At 39.1% G+C, this 25,099-nt stretch overlaps 1 protein-coding gene across 1 annotated transcript in view; it reads right to left on the bottom strand.

Moving 5' to 3' along the window:
* The window catches only part of COL3A1 (collagen type III alpha 1 chain), a 53,565-nt gene extending 29,371 nt beyond the window's left edge, over positions 1-24,194 (bottom strand). Inside the window, exons 1-5 of the mRNA XM_087733064.1 lie at positions 23,983-24,194; positions 5,335-5,540; positions 3,498-3,536; positions 2,798-2,914; positions 572-643 (exon numbers count right to left, since the gene is read on the bottom strand). Coding sequence (XP_087589190.1) covers positions 572-643; positions 2,798-2,914; positions 3,498-3,536; positions 5,335-5,540; positions 23,983-24,061 — 513 coding nt within the window. The 5' untranslated portion in view covers positions 24,062-24,194. The remainder of the gene's footprint in view (positions 1-571; positions 644-2,797; positions 2,915-3,497; positions 3,537-5,334; positions 5,541-23,982) is intronic.
* Positions 24,195-25,099: the final 905 nt, after the last annotated feature.

Below are 25,099 nucleotides of genomic sequence, written 5' to 3'. Positions count from 1 at the left end.
TACAATTGTAAAAAGAAAAAGTGAAAAGTTTTTCACTGCTTCTGGGATGAAAAAAAGATTATAAGAGGGGTTTACCCCCTTGTTATCAGGCAAATTTGAGTTGTGGAAAAGTAAACAAGTATGGAGCATCATACTGAGTAAAGACAGAATCCTGCTGAATGGATAAAGGAAGATTAGGGACAGTGGAAGACGTAAAGAAGTGGTGGAAGGGGTGGAAGCAATTAGCAGCAGAATACCAAAGCAGATAAATGAGCAGGTATGGAAGGGAGAAAGGGATAAATGCTTAGGTAGAGAGAGATTAGGAAAAAGAAGGTAAGAAAAGGAAAGAAGGTAAGAAAAGGAAGAAAGAGAAAAGTCAAAAAAACCAGATAATCTCTAGTTACTTTCTAGAATGATATTGCCAAGTAAACTGCTGCCTTACATCTCATTCCACTTGCAGGCAACAATTAAATTAAAACTTATCTTGTTAAATTAAAATCAGGGTACATACACATCCAAGGTATAATCTACGAGCAGAAAATTTGTTCTTTAAAAAAAAAGAAAGGACAGAAAAAAGGCTATATCATCTTACAATGGCCTGTGGGTAAGCGATACCACCTGGACCGGCCTTCACATCATAGGAGTCATACTGTGGAGAAAAACTCTGTAAAAGAAATAGAGAAAAACAGAAAGAAAAAAAAAAAAAGAAAAAAGAAAGAAAAAGAAAAACAGGTGATTGCTACAAATCAAGTAAGTCTTTTCTTACATTGGTATGGCAAATGTATGGAAATAACTCATTTGTATCTATTGAGTACTACTTGTTTGACACATAACTGCCATATTTTTAAATCATCCATAAGAGAAGCCTAGCCAATATCTTTCTTTTATGGTCATGGTAACGTTAGCTCCCTATGTTGTGTGCATCTAGTTTTCATCTTGACAGCTGGGCCTCAGCTGAGCCAAAAAATTGCCTTTCTCTCTCCTTTTTTCATTCTTGTTTGACTCCTTTTAAGCTTTCCCCCCCCATTTTCTTTATCAGCCTCTTTTCTGTTGGCCTTAGTTGTCACTCAAGGAAATTGATGAAATATTTTCTGTTGCACAGTTCTTCATTTCAGAATGCAACAGTTTAACAGTTTATTATTAGTCTCCTCATTTCTTTTACCTGTGACTAATGAATGTCTCAGAGTATTTTATAGCAAAAAATCTCTTACATAGAAGACATATAAGTCTGTCCTTCCCTGAATTACAAATAATTTTTTTTTACCTCATGCATGGGAACTTACACATCTCAGAAAACTGAGTGTTACATTTTTTTTCCTAATGCCATTTCCCATCTTTCCCTTTCTTCCTTCCCGTTCACTATGTCACTCCAAATAATTCAAATACAATCATCACTTTTGAGCCCAAGCAGCCAAGCCTCAATGCTTTTGATAATTTATCTTGAAACAAATGGAAGCTCAGTCCAAGGCATGGAGTGAAAACATGTCCTGTGGGCCTTTCTGAGAGCAGATAGCTTCTTTGACACACACATTTACATAAAATGCTGTTTAAAAAAAAGAAAACTATAAAAGTCAGTTTTTCAAGGAATTCCCATGTAAACCTCTTAATTGGCATGTGTTGATTTTATTATGCAGATGTTAGCAAACTTAGTTGAATAACATGGCATTAATGTAGTTTATGCATTAATGGCACAGAGGTGGTTGAGCAGGAAAGGTCGAATACATGCAGTGTTCTGCCTGATAACCCAAGCCACTTGGACCCAGCTCCTTTGCTGACCAGGTACCAGAAGACTCCTGTGCTACTGGTATCAATCCTCTCGTCAGGATTCAACAGCACATCTTTGATACAGTGTTGGAGTGGGTGACTAATTCAGCCTGTCATCCTCTCCTGTGTCTGCATCTGCAAACCCAAACCCAGTAGCTCTCTTGGTATGTTATTGTGATGTCCATTGAGACTGGTTAACTGATCCGTGGGTACCTCTCCCAGAAGCTCAGTCCTTCAGATGCAGTTCCCTTTCAGCATTAAATAAGACCAAGGCATCTTTCCTTAGTTTTTGGCTTACCTGGGCATGGGAAACATACATGGAAGCTTCAAACAGTGGCCTATGTTCAAAAGTAGCAACTGTTTTAACATAGAATTTTTAACAGTTTTGTGCTAACGCAATCCCATCTTGTAAAGCTAGGCTTGCTCGATTGCATGGGAGACAATGCCATCTCTAAGCACTAGCTGTGGCTCAGCTCCCTTAACAAATCCAACTGCACAGAAACTTTAGTTAAAATTAGTTCTCTTGCTGAGTCCGCCCAACGCTTCAGAAGAGAATTCACAATTCAGTCGGCCAGAGATAAAGCGGAAGCATGACAAAGAGTACTTCCATGGCAGTTCCCTGCAAGCAGAGGACCTGTGTTTCAATCTAGTCTCCTGGGAATGTTTCTTTATTAAACATGCATTGGGTAAAATATAGGAAAGCAAGAGAGCTCCCTAACCATTGACCTGAGGGGACATACTTCCTCCTGCACACTTCCTTTCTGGTCAGATTATTTCTGAGTTATCCAAGTCCTTCATCAGATCTGGCTCCAAAAGTTTTAAAAAATAAGATAAGGCAGAGATTTAATTGCACTCCAGCCAAATTTTGTGGACAAAACCCCAAAACAACAACAAAACCCCACCTACTACTCAGCTGTGTTTTTCAAACGCACAAATGAGAGACAGATGCCGCTGAAAGCAAAGCATGTGTGAAGGTGCAAAGGCTAGGTGCCTATAGTTCTGCTTTGTATGCTTATGAGCAACAAGGTAGAAGCTGAACGTAATGATGACTTACACCTCCGTTTATACTGGGACACGACTGGCAGATCCCAGGGGGGCCAGGAGCTCCAGGACTACCTGGCTGTCCTGGAGGGCCAGGGGCACCGTTTCTGCCTGGAACTCCAGGAGAACCCTGCAAAGACACAAACAGAGCAGATACAGACATCAGCACTTTCCTCCAACTGCAAGGGCATTGCAGGACAAATCCTTCCATTTGTAACAAAGTCTGTGTGATTGTGATGAGAAACTTTCTCTGTTAAACATAACTAAGACCACAACTGAACATTCAGGCAAGGCATAGACAGTAGACAAAATTCACACGTGGAAATACTTCTTAGTTGCTGGAGCCTTATCGCAGCGGATATTTGATCGAACACACTAGAAATATTAAACAGGTCAATTCCCGAATCTGAAATTAATACTGCTAGTGCAGTCCATATTTTTTTTTTTTTTGCCTACTGGGAAGAAAAATAACAAACGTAATACAGTTTGGACTAAATTCTCTCTCTCTCTCTCTCTGTTTTTCCAGTTTAAATTTCTGAGAGTTTTGTTGAAGCGAAAGGGCTACTTGAAAATAACTATATGGCACAGTCTTGCAGGCAGCGCAGACATCAATGGAAGTTGGATATCTCAGCAGCTTGAATGGGATATATAGCACTATAGGAATTGGCTCTTGATTTGGTTAGTTTCCTTGGGAAAAAAAAAGCCGTACTTACAGGGTCTCCTTTGGGGCCTCGGGCAACTACTGAAGGAGTCTAGAAAAAAAGGAAAAGTAATTAAATTAAGAAAGAAAATCAAAATAAAACTGAAAATTGAATATATATATATATATATATAAACAGGAGGAAAGCACATTTAAACATTGAAATATAGTTTTATCAAATGAATTCCATTTATTCTTATACAGTATATATAAAAGCTGTGGGAATTTTGGTCAGTCTTTCATCTGTATTTTCATGGTTCATCCATAAAGCTACAACTCTCCTGTAGGCAAAAACATGGCACTAATGAAGTCAGTAGAGCTTTGCCATTGAGTACAATGGAGACAGAAGTCCACCGTGGAAAGCTATAAGGGGCAGTTTTCTTGTATCCTTCTCAATCCAGCATGTGTGATAATGTAGCTAATTTTAATTTCTCAGATTTACTCCTCCAATTTATTTATTTTGTAAATAATAATTCAGTTACATGTTACTATCTGGATTCTCAATTATAGTTCAGACCAGTTTTTATGTATTCAGTTGCTAGTGGCAGCAAAGAATATTAAGCTGAAATTACCTTGGATCTTTCAAGGTGGCGTTTCCCTATACACCATCCAAGGTCAGCAGGACAGCTTTCAGTGGGCTGACCAAACTCTTATATATCTAAGACAGAGGATGGAGGAAGTAGTCGACATGTCGTTTATTATCAGGAACCACAGAACTGATAAAAGTCTCTAGACTCAACAAGAAAGGGAGCTGTGCTTAAAACTCCAGCATGCTCGTATGCATCACTTGTTTACACCTCTAAAACTGTCCAGTGAAGTAGCTCAGGTAATCCTGGAAGCAATACAGTTGTGCTAGCGTGGTGCAACTAAAACTAGGTGACGTATTTCTATATGACATTTCATGTTTAAGCAGATACACCATAGAGCTGCAGAAGTACATCTCCCTTTCTTTTCCATATACACATCTCTCTCACTCTCTTATCTTCTGGATAAGAATCTTCAATGTGCCTGTGGAAATCTGTGTACTTTAACAGAATCTCATGGATCTTGAACAAAGATGAAATGTTCAGATAACCTTAAAGCTCAGCATAGCTGGCTCACTCACTGAAGCAGTTTAGGCAGGGGACTTGGCATGCACTAACATTCTTGATTTTCCTGAGGTTAAGTTGCTGCAACTGGTTTAGATAATGTTGGTGACTATAAACAAGATGGTGATAAATTAAGGATATAGGGCTTGAGTCACCTTTCCTTTACACGGCATTAAGACAGCAATAACTCTGCAAAAGGAAATTTACTCTGTTATGATATGTAATTGAGTTGATAAGAAATGCACACTTGCAGTATGCTGTGAAAATTGTCTAACTTTCTTTAACTCTGTGTTGGCATTAGTTTCATGGATACAGATGGAGCATGCAGTCAACAAATAAGCTGTTTGCATTATTCCTATGTTTCTCTGTAAAATGAAAAATGTAATGGCTAATTGCTGCCCTCTGTCCCTTTGTACTATTTATCTGTGCTTGTTGTCTATGTAAAACTGGACTTCATGCTTTCGGCTGCATAGCCCAAAGGACTAACAAGTATTTTATCAGATCTGGGACCAATTCTCTGACAGAATACAGAAGTATTCTTGAATTTCACAAAAAAAAAAGACAAAACTCTGTGAAAATTCGAGCTGTTTTTTTATTTGATTTGGCAAAATTTGCCCATCCTAAGTATTTGCCTAGCATCAGAAAGTGACAAGCTTAGCAATTAAAACAAGTGTTTAAAAGCACCTAAAAGAAAATGAATTGAGGTTGACATGGACCAAGAAGACAGCAACACCAAAGTAACAACATTGAGAACAAACTTACTGTTGTAGGTTGTGGTGTTATTTGTGGACAAACTGGACAGCACTCTCCAAAGGGAATCTCTGGGTTGGGACAGTCCAGCTCCTGATCGTCACAGAGGATGTCATCGCAGAGAACAGATCCCGAGTCGCACACGCAGATTTGGCATGGCTCTGGTTTCCAAACATCCCTGTCAGCATAAACCTGCCCAAGATGGGTACATCCTGCGACTGAAAGAAAGACAAAATAGTATTCAATATTATTTCAAATGTGTTTTCCAAATCAAAGATGAATAACATGAAAGCTGTTGGATAGTCTGTTTTGTTTTCTACTGTAATATAGTTTATGCACGTGAAGTAAAAGACTAAATACTTCTCTTCAGACACTGGGAGGATTGGTTACATTAATTGCAGAGTCTGCTCTGAATCTATAAATAGACATCAGTGGAAACCTCCTGGAGCTGATCCAAAGCCCAATTAAATATGTGATAATCTTCTGTCTCGACTAATTTTAGTGTCAGACTGAGTTACTCTGTAATTAGCAATTGAATTCTCTGCTGCAGCTAAAAAGCAACTGTGCCAAATCTCTCAAACAAGTGTATCATTGGCTCCCATGTGCCAACATGAGCACTTACACATGGATGTGGAATAAGCCGTCTGTCCAGCATGAACTCTTGTTGCCAGCATCTTGCATTAACAGCTAGCACCAAGTGTTTTCAGAGCGTTTTTTGAAAGCCAATGTATGCAATAGATCTAAAAGAATGTTCACATTAATTGCCCAAATGGTTTGCAACTAATGTGTCATCTGGCCTGCTCAAATGTCACAAGTGTCTGTATTTTCAGAAAAAAACATTGTTCATCTGTAATATTCATGGCTTTGTGAATTCCTTCCAACAGCTATTCTACTGATCAAATTTGTTGTAGATAATGAATTTGAAGAGACTGATGAAAGCCAGCTTCAAACATTACATTTTGGATTTGTATTTTCGTAGAGAAACAAGATCCAGAAAGCCCAGTCATTTGAGCAACCAATAGCAAAATAACACTACAAAGTTAGACAAGCTCCTTGCAAGTTTTGTAGAAGTTATTAGAAGTCTCAGATTGCAAATATAAATATCAGTGAATGTCTTGAATAATGGAATACGATTTTTTCCCATGAATAATTCAAAATAATTCGGTTTACAAATAAAAAATTCCAGAGAAAGAGCTATTTGTGTACCTACATCGTCCTTAAATCTTTAATATCAGAATAAGTTACCTATTACACATCACCTGTCAAAAAGAAAAAAAAAATTCCAAAAGATGTAATTCGAAGCTCTGACATTAAAATTACCACTGGCTCCAGGAAGAAAATTCTGAATGTCATCAAATTGTTGTAATTGTCATAACTATGTAGTACAAGACTGAGTCCAAATTTACAGTGCAGTCCATTCCTATGGGTTATGCAGTCCCTTTTTCTTGTCTCACATGTGGCATCTTTCATCTCCATTTTTTCTCTTTTCCACTACTGCGTTAGCACACTGGTCTCTTTTGCTCTTTATATTCTTTGTTTTTCTTTCTCTCTGTATTTGTGGGTATCTGTTTCCATACCCACACCCATGCTCTTTAGCATGGTACACACTTGGATGTGTTTCCTCTTTTCTCATGCTGCTTCTGCTTCAGTCCCTTTTTTCTCTATTTGGTTTCATCTTTCCCATAACACATAACGTCCCTTTTCATCTCCCCTGAATCCTCTTGTATTTTGTACCTGAACAGTTCACCATCTTTCCTGCCATGTACTCAACTGAGCTTAGTTTTTCAGGCGCTGTTCCCTTCCCAGTGTCTCACTCAGATGCTTTTCCTTGTCCATATTAACCCAACTTCTTCCTCTATGTCATCCATGAAATTTATCACCTCCTTCTACGAGCTTTGTCAGGGCAATGGGGAAGACATCCAAGACCTCCTGGCTCACTGAGTGGAGAACCAGAGTGGGGATCTCGGAGCAGGGCACTGCATGGGACAGGAGGCTTCTTTTCCCAATTCCAACCCCACTACAGGCTTTCTGTGTACACCAACTTGTGTTATTTCTGCACGTCAATTATAAAAGAAGCAAACAGGAAAATGTTGACTTGTCAAGGCTGACATTACTTATGGTTAAGAGTTGGTTTTGACCACCAGCTTGATTAGAACAACAACAAGATGCAAAAAGCTTCAAAAATCCTTTTCAGACACTTTCAAGCCAACATTTTTTCCTGTGCCTGATATCAGGCTGGGAGCTAGTATTTTACCTTTCTTTGACAACACAAAAAATCTTAAAATCTAAAACATTCCAGTGGCATATGAAAACTAATCCCCCTCAGACATTTTCTATCACTTAGAAATTCACTTTTTCCTTTTCCCTTCGCTTCTCCACCTTTTGGGCCTCACCAGAAACTTCAGATCCTGCACAAGAGAGGTGGAGAAGAACTTCTTATTTCCAGGACAGCATCTTCCTCACACCCACCATGACACAGGGTCATGACATCAGATGCTGCTTCGAAGGACACCGCCTAACAGCCACCACCTCTGAAGAGGATTTAGACATCCCTTCTTAGTCTGCCAAGGTAGATTTAGTTTCTAAAAAAGTTGCTTGGTTTCCCAGCTCTCACACCACAGAATCATGTCGGTGGATCCAAGGTAAATAAGCTGATTCTCTGCTTAATTAATTGCTGACTTTTTCTGCAAGAAACATTCTCCTCCTTTATCAAACCAGGCACTTAGGAAAAAAACCAAACTGCCCAGCCTTGTCAAGAGTAATGACAAATGTTTCCTGACAAACAAAAAGGCTGAAATGTATTTTAAAAATGAGAAGTGCAGTGTTATGAATAAAATCTTGTTTATAGTCTCTCTAATGACTCATGAAAGAACCTGAATTATAAAGTGGCAAAAGCTGAGTAGCTCAGTGTACAAGTGGTTTGCTGTGTACACAAAGACCTCGAAAGCAGTATACTGTGGGAGGCAGAAGACCATCAAAGCTACCAAGGAGGTTAGAGCTTGGTATCCGTTTAAAAGGAGCTGGTTGGATACACCCTAGAGAGCATGGGTGGGCACAGGTCCACTTCACCTGAGAGCGATGTACTCAGCTGTCCCTCTGCTTAAGCACTTCCCAGATCCACAGGTTAAAATGTCCTTCTCATTTACAAACATAATGAGGATGGGAAGAGATGATTTTTCTTTAGTTTAGTGCAAAACATAGTTTATACATAATTGTTATAAAAGTACCATGATACAGATATAAAAAAATTAATACTGTTACTGTGTGCATATGTAATGTACAGTTATATGAATTGCATACACATATAAAAAAGGCATAGTGTACACACACTTCTGTACCTGTAAGATGTGTTTGATTATTTTTAATATTCAGAGTTTCAGCTCTCGGTATCACTCTCTTATCCTTTCAAAACCACAATTTTTTTTTTAACTATGTGTTTAAGACAGCAGGGTTCTTATTCACTAGGAAATTCATATCCAAGAATTTGCATTTTCATATATCATTTTTTTCTTCATCCTTGCTTCATTTCATTAATTTGTTTTGTTGTTTTGTTATTTCCAGAGATGTGCTCCTGCTGCCTTACAGTGAAGAGGACAGCTCAAATGGGGAACAGAAAAGGGCCACCTTTCCCATATTTTTGCACTGCTGGTTAGAAAAGATTCTGTTTTCAAGACAGCTGTTCTTTTCTGAAGGAGAGGCTTTTCTCAGTGACCAATTTTTCACATGGCGAATACTCACCTTTCCACATTTTAGCCAACAATATCGATGAAAATCATGGAAATTTAAAATGCGTCACAAAATGACTGACATAATTTTACAGTAATAAGAAAATAAAGCAGATTTCTCTGCATTTTTAAAGATTGTCATTCAGTTATTCTACAGTAGATGGCATCATTTAACAGAAAGAAAAGAAAAAATTGCAGACATCTGGATATAATGACACTCATATTTGATTCTAACTTTCTGGACATTGTTAAATGAATTAAGAAATAAGCTAGGAGAGCTGCAATGAAAATCATTGCGGCCTTTGGCAGAATGAAAGTATTAAATAGGCTTCCAAAGGAAACTTACATCTGGGAAGATTTAGTCTGTTTGAGACACCCCCTCTGTGCTCAGATGTAGATCTGTGTGTCAGCATGTTATGACATAATGCATTTTGCAATGCTCATAAAGATTAACTGTTAGCTCCAAAATCCTTTGGAAAGCTGATTTGTGCTAAGTAACATATAGGAATAATAAGGCTGTAAAAAAGCTGACTTGCCTATTTCTAGACTTGCAGTAAAACAGTCACATACTTGCCTTAGCCAGCTTTTCTTATTGATTCCTAAACATATATATTAGCCTAAGATTTAAAAAAATATTAAAACTCAACAGTATTTGCCTGTGGCAATGCAAAATCTTATTCTTCTTCCCAAAGCCCTAAATATGGTGGCTATACAGCACTTCACTTCTATGGCAGTTATTGCAATAGTTTGTTGGAAGCTGCGTCAATCTCCAATTCATTGTACAAAACATTAAAGTTTAATATTTGAAAGCCTCAATAACTTTGCATTTATGCTGTTTACTGAGCATTCACATTTTTAAAGATTTTGCTGTGAGCAGCATGTCCCTGGGCCAGCCTAAAAAGTGAAGAAAAGAAAAAAAGGCAACACAATCTTCGTCATATGCTGGTTTTGAATTATTTCCCATTTTCTAAGCAGACTAGCAGCTGTATGTAAGCAGACCAATAGGGAAAGCTGAAAGGAAAATCACCATCTAGTCTCAAAGGACCTATAAGTGTGGTACATAAAAGAGCCCAAATGTGTACAGGAGAAAACAAATATGGTTGTTGTGGGCCTGAAGGATGACAGATGTCATATGGGACATAATCCCGATTCCAGTGAGGTGAATGGGAATTTGTTATCGAGTTGAGAAGCTGACCTGTTTTGCAGTTGCTTTTGGCTTTGCATTTGTGCAAGCACTGTGATCATGACTTAATCACAGTTATATTGCAAAAGGAAAAAATCTCCTAACAGTATCCTCAAAAACCACAGGCTTTTCCACTTTGGACAAAGCAAATGTCCAGCTATTCCATTAGTAGCAGACTCATATATCCCATTTGCAGATGTGACTAAACGGTTTGAAATTAAAGAACATCTTGAACTTGTCTGGTTCTGCCTCAGAAAGGGCAATAGTCCACACAGAGGTGACTCACAATCCTCCAGCAGCCGCTTGATGATGGCATGGGAAGCAAAACTGAGGAGCTTTGATCTGTGAGAATCTGATCACAAACAAAATGAGCCAAGCAAACAGTTTTTGCTCTTATTTAAAGTGAATCTGGTAAAGGCTAAAGCACTGAGATGAAGGAGGCCTTGCCTCTAACTTTGACTGGATCCAAAGTCTGCTGAAGCTAAGAAGGGTCTTTCTGTTGCTTTTTATGGATTTCTAACTGTACAAAGCTTGTGCTTTCTTACTCTGACCTGGTTTTGGTCATTTGCTTTACAGGATGGTTACTTCAAAAAGTGTTTTTGCATTTCTTCTATAGTAAATACATGTATTTATTGTGTATTCCAGCACTGTTTTATACATTGTTTAACCAAAGGACAAAGTAGAAAGGAGATCTATTGTTCATTTTCAATGGAAATGCTATAATTCTCCCTTACGCTGGAGTAGATGGAGGAATCCATCCCAGTGTCTGCAGCGTTGCTGCTTTCCATTTACTGAGCAGAAAAGAATGCCACAGCGTCTACCTTGAAGCAAATGGTTTGGGCTCCCTGTCTGGTACTATGATGATGTTTATAAGAAAATCAAACATGCTCGTTCCATCCTGTGAACAGTAATGGAAACAAACGGACTCTCATAATGAAGTAATTGGCTTGCTGAGCCAGAATGACCTGGTTTGTCCGCATGTTCTTCTCTCAGGTAAGTGCTGAGTACTCGAAAAGTCTGAAATAGTGTCTGTTTCATAAGAGTCGGGAAAAAAAAAGTGAAAATGTAAGAAAAGAAATGGTTTAACAAGATTTTTTTCCAACTGCAAGGCCTACAGACATTCTTTCAGCTGGAATTGTCTTAAAACAACCAGCTAATTAATTGAATCCATTTCACACGGTGCATGAAGACACAAGGGCCAGTTTGGGCATACTTACCTATTAGGACATTTTCAGATTTAATGGCACTGATGTAATATTTTGTAAGGCTTGACACCTCAATTGATAAAACACTTAAATGCAGGCTGTGAAAAATCGGAGTGGGTCCATCTTAGAAATCCTTTTCTACTCCATGTCCTGTAGGAGGAAGAACTGCTATTGAGTGGAATGGAAAAGGAGTATGAATGAATGGTTCGCAGATTTCCCAAGTTTAACACCAAAAAGGATGGCTACATCCTGTGCTTTCAGACTGAAACCGAAGCTTTCTTACTTCTAGGGATGCTCGTCTGCCAAAAAAGCTGGCATTTGAACAATTCTGCCACTGCACCAGTCCCAGACGTTTTCCTCTTCACTCAGATGCAGAGCAAGAAAGAGAAAGCAGCATGAAAGAATGCTACTTAATCATAATACTGTACTTCTCTGGCAGAGTTATTGTGGAAAGGAGACATGCACTGTTTCACTGAAGAGGCTGGATTCTCAGGCAAAGGATCATTATGCCATGTAGCCAAACTGTCCTTGCTCTGAGACTCACTCAATCTGTCTTTCAGATTACAAAATGGAAAATACTCCAGGCCTGCACTGGTACAAAGAAGTATTTGCATTTTAAACAAATCATTGCTTGTTCCCTTCATTCGTCTTTATAAGCTCCAAATGCTGCAACCTTTCTGCAGCTTTTAGAAATTTTAGAAATATCAGGATTAAAAAATATCCTTATAGCGTATTTGCTACCAAGTAAAACACAAAATGCCTCTATTTTCCTTGTAGATTATTGGCTTTTTTTTAATCTTTCAAAGTGTGATTTATGTCAATTTTTCTCCTTTATCTTCAGAGGGCTATTGTTCTTCTCAAAGGTAATGTGGTGTAACGTGGCTGAATCTGTCACATTGTTCTGTCTCACCATTTATGTTTCTCTATTCAGGCACGCATGGTGACATCCTTGAATGATGTTCTTCACGCAGCTTCTAAAGGTCACCCTGCCACATAAGCATTGCTTTGAAATAGTGATCAGCGATATCCCATCAGCGATGTTACACAACAGCCCCACTGGCTTCAGCTGGTGTCCAGCATGAAAAACAATGGCAGAAGAGTTTTCTTGTTTCAAAATTGCTAATAGGAAAACAAAGTGCAAGAAGGGGTTTTTCGTTTGTTTAGTTGGTGGGGGTTGTTTTTGGCAGAACTTTCATTTCAAACTGAGTCATACAAGGGGCAGGATAGAGCAGATTGCTGTATGTCTGTCACCTTGATTCTTTTTTGGTGTTGCCTAGACAATTGTTATACCTGTTTCTGAACTTATAAAAGTCATTTTGAGAAAAAACATCTGATAGATGCAAGAGATGGTTATACTCCTTTTGTTGTTAGCTATTCCTCAGCAACATCATGGCCTAAATTGTTTTTTTAAGGGAGGAAGATATTCCTGAATGACCATCTGTATTGAGATGTTATTCTGGGTCTTCCTCTCCAAAGACCTCTCTCAACAGGTTGACTCTGTAACTCAGTCAATTATATTTATACTTCTGTCTTTTTAGTAGAGATAGACCTCTTTTGCTATAATCTGCAGAATGTGCATAATTTATTCCTGATGAAGGTTAAACACTGCCTGATCAGAACCTCCCTTGATTTTACTGGGCTTTGGATCAGACCTAAAGAACATCAACTTCTAATTATTCTGGTGGGAACTGAAGGTCTTCAGTGCCTGACAGGTCAAACCTTTTAATAAGGGTAACCATTTGCATTAGAGCAGGACACACAGTAAGTATTTAATCTTAATTCAGTGCATTCAATGCCTTTTAGAGGGACCATTGCATAATTTTTCAGTCACTCTTCCTATTATTGGTAAAATACCTATGAGATTTTTCCATTCCCTCTGTTCTTACATTACAGTATTTTTTGGCACATCACCTTTTGTGCCATTTGGTGTCACTCTAAAAATAAGCAGCAGGCTGCAATCACTTTATTTGTGGCTATTTAGTTGTAGTACTGGCATAAATTCTCACTACTCTGCAGTAACCTGATTTTAATGTGCTTCTTGTCTTCAGAATGAATGATGCCAAATGGCACAAAGACTTGTGTCTTAAACCAAGCAGAAACTGACGTAAATTCAAGGTCTGATGTGATTACTGATGATTTTATGGATTTATTAGTTTCTTTAAACATACATCCTGCCCACTCCTTGGGCAGTCAATGAAGACTTCTACAGCCAGAGTCCAAGTGTCAAAGTAATCTTAATTTTGAACACTTGAACATATGAACACTGCCAATTTTACTCCATAAGAAGTCGGCCTAACATATTTCTAAAGAAAAGTAATAGCTTCATGGTCAATATTATTACGATCAATTAAGTGGAAAAATTTACCAAAATCCAGCACATTTTGTCAGAACTTAAAAAAAAAAAATATCCCTAAGGTATATCTCAAAGACATACTTCTGCATTTCTGATTTTAGCAAGGACCAGGAATAGTTTATAACATTCGAGGGTTCTTTGCCACATTTCTTGCAGTAGGTTTGTCCTGGCAAGAATAAAGAAAAACTGGAAAAGTCATTGTGTACAAGCAGGTTTCCCAGACTGTACAACCAGTCTGACAGATCCAAAGCACCATGAAAGAGAGATTCAGCTTCTGAGCCACTAAGTGAAAAGGAACCATTGAAACTGATAATTGTTACAGCTTGCTCTACATAGCACCTCATGTAAACCACTGAACTATAACTACTTAATTCAGGATACTTTAAGCTTCTCATAAGATAAAACCCAAAGGCTGCGAGGGGAAAAAATGTATGATTTTTGGTTTTCATTACCTAACTTTGCAATTAAAACCAATTTTTATCAGGTGATTAAAGATTCAAGTGGGACATGCTCTTATCTTTCCCCTTAGCTCAGTGAGAGGGCTAACAATTTTATGCAATGGCATTTCTGTGGTTTGCCTTGGAAGAAATCAGCTTGATTCAATGCTTCTCTCCTGCGACTGAAACAGACGGGAAATGTTACAATGCAGTATAGTACACGTGGTAATATCATTTATATTTTCAGATATGTTGGACAAAGTCAGCCCCAACATAACTCCATGGCCACAGTGAATCTACATCAGAGATGAGTAAAGCAGCAGGGGGTCAAATTCTACACTAACACAACTCCCTGCACAATTTTATTGATTTCCCTGTAATTTCAGAAGTTGGAAGTAAATGAAGGGTTTGGTTCTTGTATTTCATATTCCAGTGATGGATTAAAGAACGCTGGCGTATTGTCTAAAGAAAAGAATCGTATCTTTGGCTGCCAATAAATTAAAGGTATTTGTAATTCAGAAAGTTGGGGGGGGGATTCTGAATACACAGAGCATTGTTAGCCTAGTCGCATCTGCAAAACAGTTTGTATTCATTCACTCCTTATTCCAGTTTGTACTAATTCACCCCACATCCATTTTGGACAGTTCGTTGGATACAGATGGCAGTATTTGAAATTCTTCTTAATCTGCCTCATAGAGGATATTAAATGGCTATTTGTACACTGGATACAACGTTCTTATTGTCAGCTTCCTAAGGCTACTAAAGTGAGTACTGTGAGGGTTTTCTCAGGGTACCAAAGACAACTTTCTTAATTTTGGGGCCACTTTTAAGTATCAAGTTCTATGCCTATTTTTCAAGCATGAAGACCTAAGGATCTTCCTAACTAATTCCCTTGTCAGGTGAAAATCCACACTTTCGGTGTGGTGAAGAGCCTGCAAGCACAGAGCTGACTTTTTATTAATATCAGAGGTCAGAAGCATTGCTACTGAAGTGGCTGCCTGAAGCCTGGCACACATTTAGCTCTCCCTGCTCTGTGCAGCAACAACGCCTGCTGGCACAGGGTGAGAATAAACAGCGCCGCGTAGCAGAGGAGGGCAAGAACATCTTCAGCAGACACAGCCAGACCTACCAGAGTTTATCTGCCAGAGTCCTTAAAAGGTATGAGTGGAAGAGCCTGAGCCAGAGAACACCTGATAAACGAAGAGGGTCTGTACTTTTTTTTGATTCTTCACTGAATTACAATGCTCTTTCTCTCTTCAGCTGGTCTAACAGGAAAAGAATCAGTTGAACTTGAACTCCTCTCTTCTTTCCTTTTTCTTTTTTTTTTCCCCCTCCATATTTATGCTACTCTGTTCATACAAAAAAGAGAGATCTACAAAGAGGACCACCCTGCTAATGACTAAGCCACCAACAGTCTTCGAATATTGTGCAAAGAATCTTCGAAATGTCTGAGCAGATTTCAATTACTCTTTTCAAAGATTTGCAATTCCCACTACACAGCCTATTGTTTGCTTTCACTAGGACATTCTTCTCTTAAATAGCTGGCACAGAATGACTACTGCTCTGCAGGGAAACAAGCAAACACCATACAGTGGATTTAAAGCCAAACACACAAAAAATATAAATTTTTTTAAAAGAGCCTCTAATGAACATAGAAGTGTTTTCCAAGATAATATGAATTCTATTTTTGCTGCTTATAGCCAAAGGAAAGCATAGGGATGTAGTTCATTCTCTTTTGATTCTCAGCGTGGCTATTAGACTGAACATCAAAGGAACAATGAGCAATGCTTCCCATATTTTCCATTAGCTGTGTTCGGGTGAGCAATTGTTTCTCCTGTGTCTGTTTGAAAAAGGAGCTGCAGTTTTGCCCTTGCCTCTTTTCCTAACAGAAAATGGAGAGAAGGAAAAGAGAGAGAAGACGACAGAAGAAAAGAGAGAGAAGAAGCACAAAGGGAAAGAGAGGTAAAGAGATGCTTGCAGCAGACAGTCTGCTAATGCACTGATCGGTCACTGGGCATGAATTGCGGGGAATTTCAGTGGGAACTACTTATGTCCAGAAGTTTTCCAAGAACTGCCAGTGTTGAATTGCTGCAAATCTGCACGGCGTGTTCCTGTGATTCTGCTGCCCTTCACAGTGCTGGGGCTGGGAATAAAGTGGTGCCTGAAGCCACCATAGCAGCCCACAGAAGTTTTGCACATGGAAGGAAATCTTTTGCGGCCTGGCAGGAGAGCAGAGGTGTCTGTGCCACCCTCCAGAGTGGGATGCACAGTGACTGAAAGAGAAAACGAGCAGCAGAAAGGGATGGGTTTCCTGTGGCCATGGATAGCTTGGTGTTATGCTGAAGGCCATTCTGGTACAAACTCAGCTAAAGTCTTAAATCTACAAGTCACATCCCCCATTTCTTGAGAGTCATTTGGGTGCCCCTTTAGCTGTAAGAGAAAGCCTAGGCTTTCAAAATAACAAAACACATTCGTTAAAATATATATCTTTCCATTATTATCACATTCTTCCTGTTCAATGTCCTGTGCATACTTTCTCCTCCCTGGCAAACATTTCTTCATGGAGTACTTGTGTGAATCAAAGCAAGACAAAAATGTGCAGACATTGTTAAAGGAGGTAGCGTTCTCATTCTGATAGTTCATGTTTAAATGAAGGGTTTGACGTAAATGAGGGAAAATGGAAGTAGTCTCTTAGCTAATCTGAAAGGAATCTCTTTTGCTGTACTTTCACTAAACAAAGCCAGAAGTCCCAGAGCTGAAGTTTATCCAAACTAAAGCCAACAAACGGTTGTTGTTGGAGGGGGTTATATCATGTTTTCCATTGTCATTTTGACATGAAACAGGCAGAGCCTTCAGCTTTGCAAACTCAGAGACAAGAAGATTGGCTCTGAAGTGAAAATAAATAAATAAAAGCAGTGGTTGGAAGTAGGCTTTCTCAAAGCAAAATGGAGGGAACCTTTCCTATGAAATACAAGACGAGAAAAAATAATGACTGCTTGAAACTATAAATGCAAAATATAATTTAGTATGCCTCGGTGTGAAAGATGTATTGCTCCACAGTCACCAATGGAACTCATTCCTCCTTGCACTCTTCCGGCATTTGAGGTAGGGTAAGTACACCTCTCTATCTCTGTTATACTTACAGAAGAGACTTTCTGACTCCTGTAACTTGTAATATTTTACTGCCTGTAGAGATTATCAGTTCATCAGCCACAGCCAGGAGCAACATAAGGGCTAATCTTTGAAATCGTTATACAGTCTCAAAGCAATGTGAGAAATATTAATGGCATGGTCCCTACACATAAATATGGGAATCCTATTTCCCTGAAACACAAAGTGTCTGACTGTACTGAATGGAGAAAGACCAGGAAATTCTGTGGGAATTCCTTATAGATTTTTCCAGGGACAAAGCATCTCTTGTCATGTAAGCCATGGAGAGGACAGAAAGCAAAGCTTCACAAACCCTGTGCATCAAAATGTTCAATGGAAGAAAGAAAATCCATAGAGGAGTAGCTGTCCTGCAGCAGTAACTAAGCGAGAGCACTGGATCCCATATCTAGCAGCAGCATGGCCATGGGAAGCCAACTGCAGTGACTCACCACACGGCATCTCTGTAACAGAAATAACATCACCGTGAGCAGCACAGCCCCAAACAGCCTTCTCCCCTGGAGGAATCCACTGGATCCCCTGGGGTGGAGATCGGCGGCATGCTTAGGGCCAGGGGCTGCAGCATTCTTCTGCACCCATCCACACTCCTCTCCACAGCCTGACCTGAAGGTACAGAAGCAAAATAACACTTCGTGCATCACTCATGGAGAAGGAATCACATCCGTGCCTAGTTCTCCTTCTGTACAGGGTATATTATCATGGATGTGTCGAAGGAGGGGTAGGCTGGTAAAGTATTGCAGCAGGTAAAATGATGACACGAAAATTTTTGTTCCATTTTGGGTTGAAGGTTATTTATCATCTGCCAAAAACAAACTCAGAACATCTCAAAACTGTGGATGTACAGGTAGTAGGTACTGAACTCTAAACCAAGTTAAAGTTGCGCAATCTACAATTTACCAAGCTACCACAAGGAGAATGAGCTAACAGTTGTCATGTTGACTCAAAAAAGATTTTATTATACCCTTTTCAAGTCTGAGTTTTATTTTTTTGGGTGTTGCCAATAATAAATTGAATTTTGCTCCATCACATCAAACTTCTGCAATGATGTGGGAATCTAACCCAGTTACTTCAAGGCCAAGAAAACTCATTTTGTTAACAACATATCTTTACCATGGCCAACAGTTTTCCTTTTCTTAGCTGAGATCTTTTGCCTAGTTTCTTAAACAAGCATGACTAAAGGACAGCATAATCTGGAGTATTAATGGACATGACAATTACACTAATTTCCACTTCTGTGGGTTATGACAAATTATTACTTCTGTGCTGGTTTTGGCTGAGATAGAGTTAGTTTTCTTCACAGTAGCTAGTATGGGGCTATGTTTTGGATTTGTGCTGAAAACAGCATTGATAATACAGTGATGTTTTCGGTATTGCTGAGCAGTGCTTAGACGGAGTCGGGGTCTTTTCTGCCTCTCACCCCACCCCACCAGCGAGTAGGCTGGGGCTGCACAAGAAGCTGGGAAGGGGCACAGCTGGGACAGCTGACCTGAACTGACCAAGGGGCTATTCCATACCATATGACATCATGCTCAGCATATAAAGCTGGGGGAAGAAGAAGAAAGGGTGGGATGTTTGGAGTGATGGTGTTTGTCTTAAGCAACCATTATGCATGATGGAGCCCTGCTTTCCTGGAGATGGCTGAACACCTGCCTGCCGATGGGAAGTAGTGAATGAATTCCTTGTTTTGCTTTGGTTGCGTGTGCGGCTTTTGCTTTACCTATTAAATTGTCTTTATCTCAGCCCACAAGTTTTCTCACTTTTACCCTTCCGATTCTCTCCCCCATCCCACCGTGGGGGAGTGAGTGAGCGGCTGTGTGGTGCTTAGTTGCTGGCTGGGGTTAAACCATGAAAACTTCAAAACAACAAATTAAAACTTGCAACTGTTAGAGCAGTTGTGGCTTGTGCTCTTCTCCAGACTACTAATTTACCATAAAAACATCAAGAGCTATATGGTTTTCACGGTGCCTTCTAGCCTGGGAAAGCATGCCTCGTTATTGTTTCCCCCTACTGGTAGGCTGAATCTTTGAACTCTGAAGAGATTGCTTTTAATCCAAAATGCTAAATGACAGTCTGCATCATTTCCGTTACTGACCTACAGCATACCTTCCCAATTCTGAATCCAGGTATGTCCCATTTTCTGCACATTTCTGATTAAAACAAGATTTGAACAACATTAGCACATAACTGGGACAATGACTAATAGATCTATGTCAGTCTGGTTTATCAGCCAGTCTGTGAAACAAAAAAGTGATAGTAATTCATTCCTTTCTTACTCTTGAATAGCAATAATTAAAACTAACACCCAGCTGTTGTGTAAGGCTGGCATCAGCTAAGATTTTGCAAGTGACACCTGGCTGCCTATTGCAACCCTCAAAACTTTGACAGAAGCTGGAAGAGAAAATAGGATCTGCTTGTAATCTGCAGCACTAAGAAGGGAGCAAATGTAATGACTCTGATTGAGGCATCAACAGTAATGTTCATGCCAGAGACAACGCCCTTCTACCTCTGCCTCTTCCCCCTGTAATAAAGCAGTGGATGTTTCCGATTCCACCTCCTCTTTTAAAAAATCAGTCTACATAGATTTGGTCTCAAATCAAAAACTAATCTGGAAAATAATGAAGGGGATATATAATGGTCTCATTTTCCTAAGGCTAATGTCTTCCAGTGATGTGTGATCTAAAATGTGTTTATGAAATTTGTCATATTTCCAAGAACATTATATATAATGTTTAGAGGGGGTGGATTCCCCAGGCTTTCATTTAGCATGAATTTTCCAGACCAGAAAGGAATGTTTCAATTTTCCTAAGCATAACCTTGCATGCCATGTGCTTGCTAAAAAACAATTAGGAAAAATGGAAGAAGAGCAAAAGGCCCCTGATCTTTCATACCTTCACACAGTCCAGGTTACTTATGATGGTGTAATTATCTGTTGGCACACAGACATGCGTCATCTGGTTTTACCTTCAAAACTCTGGCAGCCAACTTTTCTGTGTTACCAAAACCTTTGAGGAAAGATAGTTCTGACTGTCATTAGCATTACCCTTACCCTTAAACTAGCTAATTTATCAACAAAGAATGCATATGTGCAACGTTGCATATAGGTAAGTGTTAAAAATGTCAGTCTGGCAGTCTCACAAATATACTGCATCTGTGCAGTACCCATCTACTTCATTACCTATCTAATTCTTTCCAATTAATCAAAGAAGAAAGCAAAAATGGCTAAACCAAGCTGTTTATCAGTTTTCCTAAAATACCATCCTTCTTTTCTGGGGGATCAGAAGTGGGTGCTCAGCATAAACGGTTCTTTGCATGCTGCCTCCTGAAACCTGCATGTAATGGTTATATTTCATTTTAAAACTGTAATTTGGGACTGAAAGTAATATGAAAGGTCAACAAGTCTTCTCAGAGATATTTTAGGATTCAGTCATTACCTCAGAAATTAGCTTCCTGACCAAACATCCAAGATAATACTTACATTACAAGGAAAACACTAGACTACATTAGAGCAAAAAATTATTTGGAATAATAATGAAGGGTTTCTGGCTCTGCTCTCACACTGTTTTTAGAGCAGTAGAGTTTTCCTGATGACCTCAGTGAAGTTCCTCAAGGACTATGGGGTGTACATATGAGAAGTGGCATGCTCCAGGTGACTGAGATGTCCTTTACCCATCTCAGATGCAGCTGAGACAGGCCCAAATCCATCTGACCTCCCTTTTGGCACTGATGTGAACGGGGCTGTGCACGTGCTGAATACCTCCAGTCTGTCTAGCTAAAATTTATGCTGTCTTCTGGAAGTAGCTGTCTTGATTGACTCTACAAACTCAAGATAAATGGGATGAATGCAAGCTGTAAGGCTAACAAATGCTTGCCCAAATTGTGCTGGCTGCGTAGAGGATGGATTTCTTTCCTAAAGAAGCATGTAAAGTTCTTACACTTTTTGGTAGTTTAATATGCAGGATGTAAAGGTGCCTTCAAGTGGTGGAACTGAACATATATTGCTGGAATCTGAATCATCTGTCATGTCTGAAGCACCAGCTTCATGTCATGTCAGGCACCAGGAGGCATTTTATCTTGAACATGGTCAGGGCTTGCAAACGCCTTACATTAACTTGACATACATCAGAAAACCTGAATTGTGTCAAGATGATTTAATTTGCAGGCTAAAAGCATCCTAGTGGGTTACCAGGACATACAGCTTTTATTCATGGAAGTCACAGACAACTTATTGTTCCACAATATCCAGACCCGGAGCTTTTGAAGAGGCTCAACCTGAGGCTGTACTCAAATCTCCATTCCTAGCTATTATAGCAAGACAAAGAAACACATAGCCCAGAGGTACCTCTGACTATCCTAAACTTAGTGTATACTGAGCAGTTTCCTTTATATCTTGCCAAGTTTTGTCTCCTGGCAGGCTTTCCCAAGGAAAATTTTATATTGACTTACATTTGATACTAACCATATAAATGTTTTTCTTGACAAGAGAGAGCATTTTAGCATGTCTGGAAATTCTCTTTTGAATCGTGGAAAATTTGGCTTCCCAGTCTATCACTGCCCTGCACATGAATTAGTGATACTAATAATCAACTCCTTCAATTATTGTTTTCTTTGAGAAAAGCATATTCAAATGTGTGGAGAGGAACATTCCAAAGAGAGGACAGAACTCAATATTTTAACGGATAACTAGTGTTTTATCAGTCTCTCTGTGTAACCTCATCCCTGTAAGCAGTGTGGAAGTTAGCCCAGTAAGGAAATGTTACTACACCATGAAACAGGAATGTGGCAGAGAAATGAGAATACTCCCTCACACTTTGTTCGTATACTGTTCTTCCACGTGAAATTTACCATTTCTTGAGTCTAATATATATTGCACCTCAGAAATGTCCAGGGATATGACCAGAGTGAGGGAAAGAGACCTGGCGCTCAGGGGGGATTTGTTTGTTGGGAGAAATAAAGCTGATGTTCCTTCTTTTTATATGGGATAGTGCCTTTGTCCTTATCCCTCTGAAGATATATATATATATAAATGTATATATATATAAAAATATACATATTGCGTATTAAATATATGCAATATGTATATTATTTGCTGCTGTAAGCAGGGAAAACTCACAGCACATGTTTGCTCAAATTTTATATTTTCTTCACTGAGGATTACTGAAGAGACAGTTTATATACCAGAAAAGCAGAAACAGAAAAGCATCAGTTCACAGTATATTATGTTTACTCTCTACAGAATACCTTTATATGCATTGGTTTTTTTCAGATACTTTACTTTAAAAGGCTCAGCCTGTGTCTGTGCTTGGTGAGGGAAGCTGGTATTTGGGCACGCTGCTGTTGCAGATGATGTTACCTGATGTGCTCATGCACAGAGCCCCTTGAGCTTCAACTGCTCCATTGCCAGCAGCCTGCTGGTGGACTCACAGTCACCCCCACGGCAGAGGTGCCTTTCCAGGTCTGCTGAGGCAGACAGATTTGCCATGAAATGGCATCGTTTTCATGATTTGTATCACACAGACTAGGGCGGGGTGTGGTTTTAAAGGCATTTGGCTTTCCTTTACTGCACTACATTTTATTTGGCTGCTGCTTATCAAGTTATTTGTAAAGTTATTCATTGCCTCAATGCAGGAATAAATACTTTGCAGATCTTTTATATTGACAAGAAAGAAACATGTTTTATCTTAAGGAAGGTCGGGTTTACAATGTCTGGCAAGCAGGAACAGAGCACATCCAAAAAAGGTCAGCTGTACTTGTGGAATGTCATCTGTTTAACTTAAATACTCATACCACACTTATCTTCGCTCTAAGTTGAATTATTGTATACAAAGTAATTTTTTTTCCCTCCAAATTCCATGTTCCTTTGGTTTTTAGTGTTCTCACTCTCTGAAAACATGCACACACATACTCGCATGGACTCCCAGATACCACCAGCTGCGAATCAGTCTCGTGAGAGACCGAAACAGCCTGCAGATGCACAATTCAAACTGTTTCAGCCGAGGGAATTAATTTACCCTCTTGCTTTATGTCAAAGTAAAAATCCCATAAGCTGACATATTTTCATATATCAGTTTTAAAAACCGTTTCGTCAAAACTGGTTAGAATTTTAAGGCTGTTTTCTGCACACAAATTGTTTAAACAAACCCCCACGCTGCCAGTGGAAAACACACAAGTACAAAGGAGAACTCCAAGTAAAAAAGCTGGAAGCAAAGACTTATTGCTTGTGACAACTTCCAGGCAGCACAGAGCTAACAGTTAAAATGTTATTCCAAGAGTTAAAAGAAATAGTTTAAAAACTCTCTGGTGTCTGTAATAGAAAACAAGTAAGAACAAGAACAAATGCAGCTAAGGCAGACAGCACTGTACAGTCCTTTTAACCACAGAAGCAAGCAAAGCTAAGAGAAACCTTTGGGATGGTAATGCAAACGCCTGCAGCTTTCAGCTTCAGCATTAAATATCTGACTCTGCTGATTTAGTGAAGGAAAAGTGTTCTGGTGAGATTTGTGAATACACATTTCTTACAAGCGATTAAAATCATTGGTGAAAATAAAAATAAAATAAAAACATTAAATCATAAGAAGCTTGAATTACTCACCGTCTTGTTGTGCCAAAATAACTGAGGGTTGAAACACGGCAAGAATGAGCAAAGTTACTTTTTGCACAAAGCTCATCATGTCTAAATATTAGACATGAGACTCTCTGTGCAAAAATAAAAATGGGGGGGGAAGAAAAATCTATTCAAAATAGCAACATCGGTTGTTCCCTGCCCTTCCAGCACCGGGCCATGTACAGAACTCAGCCACAAGCATTCCCCAGCTTTGGCCTTAAATAGGAAAAAAATTGGCTTACTTTACTTTTCCACCCCCTTTACTGAAACATGAGAAGAAGACCCATCCCCTAACAGTCAATGAATGATTAATATTTCTCTTGGCTTTACAGTAGAATAAAGTCAACTAAACAAGATACACAGCACATCTGGAACTTTCGTGTGTGTACGAAATGCATGCTGAGACTGTATATGAATAGTTAGTGTGCGCTGTATGTGAGATATATGCACATGAAAAAAGAAGTCCTGTGATAAAGTCTCTGTGGTAAAGCATTTTTTCATGTTAATTAGGAGTCAATGGGTACAGCCCAAAGAGGATTTTTAATTCTTAGTGCTCCCTAACAAAGATAAAAGGTAAGTACCTGAAGTGGATGCACAAACTGAAAGAATCCCAGAAGTGGAGGAGCAAACCTGGGTATTTCTGCTGATGTGCAATCAGAGTTAATGAAAGGAAGGCCTGAAAATTGCAACACTTCTGTTCAAGCACTTTTCTCACCATCTCTGCCTCACACCATGATTTTGTGTGACCTGGGGAGAAAGCAAACATTAAAAAAAACATGAAGAAAAGATCCCAAATCAGAAGCACCAATCTCCCAAACTAAAACTTTTGAAATAATTCAGTTCGATGCTGTCATTACAATATTTGAAAGGAATGCAGAACAAGTATGACCTTCTTCTTTACTGTTTGCTCCTCAAACAAGAAGGTATAGCAGACAAAAAAAAAAGAAATTTTGGGACTACTAATCCCTTTTAAGCCTAGTTCTTTCTTTATACCATGCAAAACTTCACTGAGAATAGGGTCAGAACACACAAACTTATTTTCCAAATATGACGGCTTAAGCAGGTTTTGTTATGAATGTAGTTTTGCTGGGAATGCAGCTTTAAG

The sequence above is a fragment of the Nipponia nippon genome, unplaced genomic scaffold, assembly GCF_047370975.1.
Source record: "Nipponia nippon isolate SJK-2023a ecotype South Korea unplaced genomic scaffold, ASM4737097v1 scaffold_5, whole genome shotgun sequence".
NCBI lineage: Eukaryota > Metazoa > Chordata > Aves > Pelecaniformes > Threskiornithidae > Nipponia > Nipponia nippon.
The sequence above is the reverse complement of the archived record's forward strand: the minus strand, read 5'-3'. Positions and strand labels throughout refer to the sequence as shown.